Here is an 11,334-nt window from a genome sequence, read left to right on the forward strand (position 1 = left end):
TAGATGTTGTGGAATCATTTTTACTCAAGATTAAGAATAGATAAAGTACTCTGATGCATTTTGAAGGTCAGAGAAATTTGTTTGTGAATTAGAATAGTGAGGCTTCCTATGAAAAATTCCAAAAAGCAGTAAAAGTCTGCAGATGGAAGCCTAACTTAGGGAAATCCTTTGGAATTTTATGTAAAGATTCACATGTGTGATATTTAAATTTGGTCTTCGACACAATGTACGCATGTTATGTATGTGATCGCGATCCACCACCCTAGCTTGTGTAACACCTTTGGCCATACTGCACTAAGGTTGATTAATTAGGCTTGGGGGTTATCCCTAGTTCACCCATAGGCTATGCCTCAAACGGCCTACAGCTCATTCCTTTTCCCAGATAGGTTTACCTCTATCACCAACAAGGTATGGACTAGGCCTACTGACAAATATTTATAGGACTGTACTAGTGATGGGTGATACGGGTCAATGTATCGATACGTATCGGAACGTGGTGTATCGTATCGTATCCTCATGTATCGATTTTTACCCGTATCGGATAAAATATCGTATCGTTTTGTTTATTTATAATTTTTAGAAAAAAATGTAAATATCTCAAATAATATACAAGCTGCATAGACAAACACTATGTTACTTACAAGCATAAGATAGGTTTAGTGATCTTACCTCAGAAAAGCCTTTTCCTGTGTCTTTTTATTTGTATCACTCCTCAATAACCTCAGAATTCCGGTATACCCTCAAAATTAGAAAATATTTTGTTATTGTTTTCCTAGTTTTTACACATGGATAATTAATTAATTATACAAAAAATAACTTATAATGATGGTGGGTATGCCACTTACGCATTTAATAATATATTATGGATAATGAGGGTCCCCACGTCCATTAATGGTGGCCCTAGTTTTGAGGTTATTTGCAAAACATAGCTGAAAATACATGTTTTATCAGTGTTTTTGAGGATGGTAGGGTAAAATATCAAATTTCTACTACCTACTACATTTGAGGGAAGGAAGCTGGGAAGACAATTTTTTACCTTAAAAATAAGATTTATATTAATAAAAAAAACAATACGATATTCGATACAATATTGGCTATAGGTGTATCAATACGGGCATATCGATACACTCCCACGTATCGATACGAAATATCGATATTTTCCGGTCCTTGTATCGATATCTGTATCGATACGCACATCACTAGACTGTACGTACAATCTTTAACCCCCAAAGAGGCAAGTACAGGATGATACTTGAACGATGACTGAAGCCTAACTAAGCAACCTAATGTTGCACAACCTTTTCGATAAGTTCCCGTTAATAACCAAACCAATTCCTCTGCCATCACCAAGGCTTATCCTACTCGTTTTCGTGGGCACAATCAACTGTGGGTGCACTTGGATAGTTAAAAGTCTAGTCACTTAAAAGTTAGTTAGTGATGTGTCAAGTCGCCGGCAGGATCAACTTTTTCCAGATTCTTTTTGATAGCAGCTATTGAGCGAGTGGAACGTGTACACTTGGCTAGTCTACAAAGCTATGTGTAAAACAATCTAGTAATCTTTCAGCTTGTAAACATTCCCTTTTAAATAGTGTTAATATTTAAAAAGTGTTCAAATATGTCAACATTTTTTTCTAGACACCTTGTTACCTATGCTGTAACCCAGCCCCGCTTAGTACTCAATACTTATGCCTATTAACTTAATGTTATACTCTCTTTCAGGTCATGTTCACAAAAGTTGTCTGTTTTAAAGAAACACAAACATAGTAAAAAAGATAAAAATAGTTCACAAATAGAAACAAGAGAAACAAGACCAAAGTCCCACAAAATGGGGGAAGAAGAAGACAGTACTCCTTCATTTCAGAGTAGCAAGAAAAAAGTTAAGCTAAAAACAACGAGGAAGTAAGTCTATGTAAAAAAAATTTAATACTAAACTAATATGTTGTATAATGATAATGTATTAGTTCTAGGAAAAAGCCATTTAGAAACACTTACTGGTAATAATACCACTCTTAAAACTGCAGAGAAAAATATTATGTAGTTGAAATTAAATTGCTATGAATTTAGTTAAATATTATTTGCTTGCATTTGTTTTTAAGTATTTAAATGTATTGAAGTAGTGAATGCAATATGTACTATATTGTTTATTGTTAAAGATCGTGTCAATTGGTACCTATTTCAGGGAGAGATGAGTAGTAGGGAAGGGATAAGTAGAAGGGGAGGGGTGAGTAGTAGGGGAGAGATGAGTAGCAGGGGAGGGATGAGTAGTAAAGGAGAGGTGAGTAGTAGGGAAGGGATGAGTATTAGAGGAGAGATGAGTAGTAGGGGAGGGATGAGTAGTAGGTGAGAGGTGAGTAGTAGGGTAGGGATGAGAGTAGGGTAGGGATGGGTAGTAAGGGAGAGGTGAGTAGGAGGGGAGGGATGAGTTGTATGGGAGACATGAGTAGTAGGGGGTGGATGAGTAGTAGGGGAGGGATGAGTAGTAGGGGAGGGATGAGTAGTAGGGTAGGGAAGAGTAGTCTAGGGGAGGGATGAAATGTAAGGGAGGGATGAGTTGTATGGGAGAGATGAGTAGTAGGGAAGGGATAAGTAGAAGGGGAGGGGTGAGTAGTAGGGGAGAGATGAGTAGCAGGGGAGGGATGAGTAGTAAAGGAGAGGTGAGTAGTAGGGAAGGGATGAGTATTAGAGGAGAGATGAGTAGTAGGGGAGGGATGAGTAGTAGGTGAGAGGTGAGTAGTAGGGTAGGGATGAGAGTAGGGTAGGGATGGGTAGTAATGGAGGGATGAGTTGTATGGGAGGGATGAGTTGTATAGGAGACATGAGTAGCGGGGGAGGGATGAGTTGTAGGGGAGGGATGAGTTGTATGGGAGGGATGAGTAGTATGGGATACATGAGTTGCGGGGGAGACATGAGTAGAAGGGGAGGGATGAGTAGTAGGGTAGGGAAGAGTAGTCTAGGGGAGGGATGAGTTGTATGGGAGAGATGAGTAGTAAGGGAGGGATGAGTAGTAGGGGATGGATGAGTAGTAGGGGAGGGATGAGTTGTATGGGAGAGATGAATTGTATGGGAGGGATGAGTAGTAGGGGAGGGATGAGTTGTATGGGAGGGATGAGTTGTAAGGGAGAGATGAGTTGTATGGGAGGGATGAGTAGTATGGGAGGGATGAGTAGTAGGGGAGGGATGAGTTGTATGGGAGAGATGAGTTGTATGGGAGGGATGTGTAGTAGGGGAGGGATGAGTAGTATGGGAGGGATGAGTTGTATGGGAGAGATGAGTAGTAGGGGAGGTGTGAGTAGTATGGGAGAGGTGAGTAGTAAGGGAGGGATGAGAAAAGGTTTCCAACAGCACTGAGAGTCACACCACTACATACACTAGTTCTAGTTGTATTAAATTCACCCAGTGGCAATACATTTTAAGATGACAGTGGTGGGGGAAGGGTTATGGAGCGCATGCGCATCCTGCTCACCGCTCTATTTGACTCAGAATTTTATTGTATAATGCTTTGCCTAGGAAAAACAGTTCACTTTTTTGTTGAGGAGTTCCAACAATGTACGAATAAACAACTGCAATGTTTTAGGCCTGAGAAAAATGTTGAACAAAATCTAAAACTTATTATGAAAATTAATGAAGAAGGAAAATCTGAATCATTGTCGACAGGGGAAGGGTTATCACTGTCAGAAGATGCAAGGAGAACTTCCGACACCTCATGGTGAGTTTGATCATTGACTTTTGGATGAGAAGTAGACATCCCAGCTATACAGGGTGTCCCAAATCTTTCTTGAACCCTATTGTATATTTGTTTCTTAGGTCAAAACAATTCAAAAACAAAAACATCATATAAAGATGGGTCAAAGATGCCTAGTTTTCAGTCTGTATGTCTTATTTTCACAAATGAATCCATAACTTTCAAACTCCATAACTTTTGCAAAAATTGTTATATCTTATTGGTTGTTTATTAACCAATCTTTACAACTTAAGTACTGTTTGATTAGTCATTAAATTTCCTAAAAGTGCTTATTCTTGATATTTTTTGTATCATCACTTACCTAAAAGATATTTAAGATAGATTTTAAATAGCCACACCAGTACCACCAGTCTGTCACATGGATGGCAGAAACACCCCCACTTATTTTACACACGGGGACTAAAAGGATGTTATTTTCCAAACGACCCTCATATATTTTTACTATCTAATATTCAGTTAGGTTTGTACTAGTTTAGAGGATTCATAAACATACACTTTTATCAAAATAACAAAACGATCAGTATACTTACTGTTTACAATATAACAAATCACTTAGGTTTAAAACCCGTTATCTGTGTTACAATCCATGAAATGGCCTCAAAACGTGGTCTAAACAATAATAAAGTTGATATGTTTTAATGATTACTTTGTGCCATTCTATTACTGTATCACATTTATGCTTTAGGAATCGAGGAAAGAAATCTAGTAAGCAGCCTGCTGCAAGAAGTCGCTTCCGTAAAGGTGGTATTGTTGCCACGGCTACAATACATTCTTATGTGGAAGCTGGTAAATAAACTTATTATTTTAGTATGTAGTTTGGTACAATAGAGCCTCAATAGCAAGTCTCTCGTGGGGATTGTCAAATTAGACTTGTTATCAAAGTAGATTTTGAGTTTTGTTTTTGATTATGGGTGACAAAAACTATGGACATTTGAAAAAGATACTTGTTATCATAAGGGTAAATTGATATTATTTTTTAATTTCCACTGTATCTACATTTTATGATCATTTTCAGTAGCCAATCAAACATATACAATTTAAACATATAATAAAGACTAAGGACAATATAAGAAGGAACCAGTGAAAAGTACATTGATTGTTACGTCTTGACGTCTAAAAGATATGGCAAACTCTTCAAAGCAAACACTTGAACTGTTAAACAAACTACTGTACTTATTTTTTTCATCCAACATAATTACAAGGAAGATCTTTGTTCTTCAGCAAGATGACCCTATAGTTTTGAAGTTGATCAAATGGGTCTGTATTAGAGATGAGCATCGATTGTCGATGTTTCGAAACATCGATGTTTCTCTATCCATGTTTGATGTTTTTTACATCGATGTTTGATGTTTTTTACATCGATGGTAGGTTACCAATGTTTTTGTTAAAACATCCGTGTTTTTGGCTAAGTATTGAGATAGCAAAGTTTTCCATTACTGGAGAGTACATAAAGCAGACGAAAAACTGAAAATACATTGAAAAATATCAATGTGGTAGTACCCCAAAAACATCAATGTTTTCACAACGATGTTTGACCTATCGATGCTCATCCCTAGTCTGTATTTATGTAGGAAATTTTATCCTTGTTGTTTGATTTAAATAAGGTAAAATAAAAGGTTTTATTTACAGGGTTCTAAAAAGTTGCTTTAACAAATGTGTCATGTGACTTTAGTCTTGAGTAACCTTATTGACTTGCTGCCCAATTAGTATTCTATATATCATTACTAGCTGTACCCGCGGGCTTTGCCCCGTTTAACTTCATATGTGAGCTCGTTCGCATGGCTCAATCACGTCCTGGTTGAAGTTCGTTCGCTACGCTCACTCTTCTATACGGTTGGAGCTCGTTCGCTGCGCTAGCTCGCCTCCGGGTTGAAGTTTGTTCGCTGCGCTCACTCACCTTTTGGTTTCAAATTAGCTGTTGTCAAGTATTAAAAAAAAATAATAGTGCTGCACTCTGTTGGTAATCCTTGTAACTTTAATGCTATTGAACATCATAGAACGGAACCAACTTGTTTAGTTGAAACAGCTGTTAAGATTCATTAATTCCATTTAAATATGAGTACTAATTAGGTTAACATGGGAAACTCCAGAGCCACTGGGGCGGAGCCCGAGAGTCCGATCAGAATAAAAACCACTTAGTTTTCCTATTTAATGCCTAAAGAATCAGTGTACCTAATTTCAGCCTCCTAGGTAAGTGGGAAGTGGGAGAATTAGTGATGAGTGAGTGAGTGAGTCAGTCAGTCAGTCAGTCAGTGAGTCAGTGAGGGCTTTGCCTTTTATATATATATAGATTCTACTCAATAAATGATTTTCCTAACAGTGCTATTTCATATTTAGAGAGTGATGACATGGACGGCAGTTCTTTGGATAAAAAGAAGAAAAAGAAGAAACGCAAATTGATGGGAATCAATCGTAGAGTTCGAAAAGTCATAGCAACTGTTGTTGCCACGTCGCAGAAGCCTGAGAATGAACAGAGTAGCCTGAACACCAAGCGATAAATCACTCATGCCTTATGTTGTTGAATAAAAAATTTACACTTGCTTTTTATGAAGTCTTTGATAATTATTTCCTTTCTGAAGTAACTCCCTCAAAGCCGTGTAACCTGAGTTCTATAGTCCTCGCCACCCTAACTTGAGGCAGCCCAAGGCCGCAATAGATAAACGGCGTGCGGCCTTGGGCTGCCTCAAGTTAGGGTGGCGAGGACTATAGAAGGAATTCTTGGGACTCTAGGAATGACGTTTGAAGTTGGAGCTCAAACTGTACCTTGAAGGAAAGAATATGTTAACATGTAACTTTATATACAATTTTTGCCACCTCAGGTTCAAGAACTTGTATTACATTAAACTACCTGTTGCTTTTGTTGGCTCTGTTCTTGAGTAAGATGTTAGTATGTCACTCTATGCATTTCCATAGGGTTTCTACCTTTCACGGAAATCAATGAAACATAAAAGTAACTGATTTTACTTGGGGGTCTCGGAAGTTACTGAAAAGAGTGAAAAGTAATAAGTTAGGAAAAACTCAAATTTCCATTAACTAGCCTGGATTTTTCATACAATATTAATATCCTCAAAATTGTCAAATTAAATAGGTATCATTAATTTTAATGAGTACTTACTACTTTCCGTGTCCGGAAATCAGACTTCGCTTTTCCAAAAATTAGCTACCGATATGGCTTTGTCATTCGCATGTAAAAGATCATCTAATGTGCAAGACTGGTCTAGGTGTGGGCAGATCAGCAGATGGCCAGGATCCTGAACAGCACCACACGCGCACAAGATGTTTTCTTCGTCTGGTAAGAGACCCCATTTCTGCATGTTTGTCTTGCATTTTGGTCCTCGACCCTAATTCAATTTAGGGTCTTCCACACCGTGTAATTAAGGCCTCCACCAGGAGCCAGTTCCTCCCTGGCTGGTATGGGAGGGTTAGTCAACGTGGCCTCCCACATTGCCACCCGATTGCTTGAGAGTGATCCATCCAGGACTCGTGTCCGTGATAAAAAGCTCTTTCTGGACCGAAGCCGTCGCTCTGCAGGTTGGTGGCCGTGTAATGGGTGACGAGAGTCTGTCTCTTGCTTAGTCCTTTCTGCGTCGGCAGCGACATCACGTCGGATTGATGGAGGGAGCCGACACACTGAGCGCTAAAGCTGAGGTTCTGAGGAAATTAGGGTTTAGCACCCCAGAATCTGCTGGTGAGCTTCCTGATGATATTATTCCTCGCTGAGACTTTACCTCTTGTCGCAATACAATGCACCTTAAATGTCAGTGTACGGTCCAGTATGACACAAAGATATTTGGGTGTAGGACAATGCTGAAGACGGTCTCCCCGCCACCTCACATTCAACTCACGGCCTGCTTCTCTATTGTTTAGGTGAAAGGCACAAACTTGGGTCTTAGCAGGGTTCGGCTTGAGGTGATTTGCGTCATAGTACTGGGAAAGTTCATTTAGAGTCATAGTCAGCTTCTGTTCCACCTCTTCAAAACTCCTACCTTGTGCCGCCACCGCCGTACCATCGGCATATATATACTGACGTGTAGCGTTTGGCAACGGTTGGTCGTTAGTGTAAATGTTATAAAGAGCTGGGGCTAAGACGTTACCCTGAGGCGATTTTCTGGAACAAAAGATCATTCCACAACAGGCAGGCTTTCGATCAGGCAAGTCTTGTTGTGGCCAAGTTTTAAACCTGACCCAGCACATTGAGGATGGGTTTGAGAGGAAACAGATCACGGGTGTCGCTTTTGTAGATTTAACAGCTGCCTACGATACCGTAAACCATCGAAGACTCTTGGGAAAAGTGTACAGTATTACCAAAGACTATCAGCTGACTTCAATGATAGGCACTTTTCTTCATAACAGGCGGTTTTCGTGTCCCTTAAAGGCATTTTAATGAGTACTTAGGTTTAGTAGTCAAAAAATATTATTTGAGGGTAGGCCTAGTAGTAAAAAAATATTTTTTGAGGGTAGTAGGTAGTCAAAAAATATTTTTTGACTACTACCCTCTGTAGCCTAGTGTATTCCAACCTAGGTTGGGCGTTTGTGTATTGTTAGTTGTAATGTGTTAGTTAAGTTTTTTTCACCTGAGGACGGGATCAGATTCCAGATCCCGAAACGTTGTGTATTGTTTTTTACATTCGTGTTGGAAAATGTCCGCAATAAACCTTTGAACAACATTAACTCACAATCACCAACATTGAACTTGAAACATATAGAATTGTGTTACAAATATATCCATAAACAAGCTAACTACAAAAACAGTTTATACTTATTCTCCATGGAATAACTTGGGGTTTTTAATTTACAACTTAATACAATTTTCTACCCAGCCTTTAACTGTAAAATAATACATAAATATACTAAAATTGTTGATTTTTTTAGCTCTACAAAATGCTCTAGAGTAAAGTGGGGAAATTTGAGTTGTTCAAGGGTAAAAAATGAGAAAAATTCATTATCACCCCATAAAACCCTGTTCACATATAGGCCTAGTCTGATCATGCTGGTTTGGTAACTTGTTAAAATAAACACGTTTTCATTTCACGTTTGTATCCTACCAAACGTAATTGAAATAGAATAATTTTTTACTCAATGAGTTGTATTTTGCAAACAAACACACATAAATAGACTTTATTTTGAATGGATATTGTGTTTGGTCTCTGTGGATATCAAAACAAAAACGAACAAGTAAATTGGTCCCAGGTCAAGGTCTTACCATGAGACCTACAAGGGTATAGCTTATTCCCTCAAAGTATGGGAAATTTGCTAAAACATTCTCCCATTAGCCTGACTGGCAATTGAACCCAAAGTATAAATTATAGGCCCATGATTAGTAAAGATCCTACAATATGTTATTAACTTTGTTTAAGTACTTTTTTATATAGGGGGTATTTTTTTATGGTATTTTAATAGGGTGAGCGGAGGCAGTATAACTAAATTAATTATGGTGAATGACTCCTGTTCATAAATTTTACAAAGTTGGGGCATTTACTGTCAAAGGTTGGGGGCTGTGCCATAGCAATAGCCTGACAAAATGCAATAACACTTATTATTTTATAATAAAATATAAATATAATTATTTTATACTAAGGGATTTTAATAGCTTAGGATAAAATAAATAAAATTTTCCAAGTTTGATCATAAAATCTAACTAAAAGCAAGCAATTTAAACTACAACGGTTTACTTATTCTCTCAAAGAATAATAACACGAAGATTTTAAATTAAAATAATTTTTTAGGAAATTTATTTGTAACTTATAACTGTACAAAAACATTTCAATGCACTTCAATACACTAAGTTATTTTTTAAGCTCTTCAAACTGGTTTAGAGAGAAATATTTGGAAATATTATGTTTTAAAGGTCAAAAATGAGAAAACCCAATTTTTAATCCATAAAACTGGACATAAGATAAGACTCTGTTCCATAACACCCCAGATACTATGAATTAGTACTTTTATTAGTACCCACATGCCAAAAATCAAAATCGTACTACTGGTGGGGGGTGGGGTCCATGGTGAAAGTCCAGCATTGGGTGGGGTCTGTAGCTGTAGCTCTGTACACGGCCACACACACACACAGATCGAAGCAGACATATACCACTTTTTTGGTGCATGGGGACCCAAACGGATATCCACACAAAACTCAAACTCAAAAATGTTGACGAAAACAATACTTTCTCCATATACTAGGCCTATGTATACGGGGAGAAAATAGAGAAATTTCCATAGGTATAATTATTAACTGATTATAACATAGATCAGTTATGTTTACTATGACGGCATATATTACTATGTGTAAAATTTGCTGGTGCACATTCATCCGAATTTCAGTCTACCTCAGGGGTGCCCCAAGGCTCTCTTCTTGGACCTTATCTATTCTCCTTATTTGTTAATGATCTACCAGAAGTCCTGCATGCTGACTCCCTCATGTTTGCTGATGATGTTAAGGTTTTTTCAACTGTTTCAAGTCAAGACGATTGCTTGAGAATTCAAAGGAGCCTCGAGGACTTAGATCGTTGGTGCATTGAAAATCGAATGGATCTCAATACTTTGAAATGCCAAGTTATAACTTTTCATCGCTGTGCATCACCTCTGATCTTCAATTATCGGGTTCGAGGGGAAGTCCTTTCCAGAGTTCAGGAAATAAAGGATCTTGGTGTAATTTTCACATCAACACTAAACCCTGAGACTCACATAGCCTACTCACCATCTGTAGAAGGGCAAACAGAATGCTTGGTTTCATCCTCCGCTTCTCTAAACATCTTAGGGACACGACTGCGTTGAAAACGTTGTACTGTGCATTGGTGCGACAGATCCTGGAATACTGTTCAACTGTATGGAGCCCTCATCAGAAGTACCTTTGTGATGAACTAGAGAGGATCCAACGCAGATTCGTCAGGATGGTTGGGGTCAGAAATGGAATTCCATATCACTAGGTTCCAGTTGAAGACCTGTCCCGGGTCCTTGGCCTTCAGCCTCTGGAGGATCGTAGGACTATTGCTGATCTGACAGTTCTTCATAAAATTCTAAATGGTAGTATTAACTGTCCTGAAATCCTGCGTCAGATCCAGTTCAAAACTCCTTCGAGCACCCGTTCAAGAGACCTCTTTGCAAGACTACACCACCGCACGAACTACGAGGCAAATGGGGCTGTGGCACGCATGCAACGAGCAGGAAACGGCGTGTCTGATGGTGTTGACTTCTAATTCCTGGATGGTGTTGCCTCATTCAAGCGAAGGATTAGAAGAATGTTTACGTAGTCCATTCCTTTTGTTTTTGTCTTTTATAGTCTACAACACTGTTACTTTGTTTCAATTTTTCAATTTATCATTGTTATCGTTACATTGTTATCTTTGTTGTAACTTTTTTTTTCTTTGTTAACTCACACAGTTTTTCTTTGTTAATCTATTTATTCTTGTTAATGAATTCAAAAATTTATTTTTTGTTAATTATTATTGTTATCACTCAAATCAAATTTATTATTGTTATCCATTGTAACGCTTTTACTGATTTGTTTTGTTGTAACTGTTTTGTTTTTTCCACTTGTTTTGTTGCAACCGCTGTCTCTTTGCCATCTTGTTGCCGTCTCTCTTTGTTGTTGTTAT

The 11,334-nt window shown here is 38.1% G+C and overlaps 1 protein-coding gene across 1 annotated transcript; it reads left to right on the forward strand.

Annotated features, from left to right (window-relative positions):
- Positions 1 to 3,599: 3,599 nt before the first annotated feature.
- Positions 3,600 to 6,289, forward strand: LOC128990554 (uncharacterized). Its single transcript, XM_054412968.1, has 3 exons — positions 3,600 to 3,706; positions 4,428 to 4,528; positions 6,080 to 6,289. The coding sequence occupies exons 1-3, from the start codon at positions 3,612 to 3,614 to the stop codon at positions 6,238 to 6,240; spliced, it is 357 nt and encodes a 118-aa protein (XP_054268943.1). The 5' UTR covers positions 3,600 to 3,611; the 3' UTR covers positions 6,241 to 6,289.
- Positions 6,290 to 11,334: the final 5,045 nt, after the last annotated feature.

The sequence above is a fragment of the Macrosteles quadrilineatus genome, unplaced genomic scaffold (genome assembly GCF_028750875.1).
Source record: "Macrosteles quadrilineatus isolate MER2022 unplaced genomic scaffold, UCM_ALF_1.0 Scaffold_3__2_contigs__length_128488019, whole genome shotgun sequence".
Taxonomy (NCBI): Eukaryota; Metazoa; Arthropoda; class Insecta; order Hemiptera; family Cicadellidae; genus Macrosteles; species Macrosteles quadrilineatus.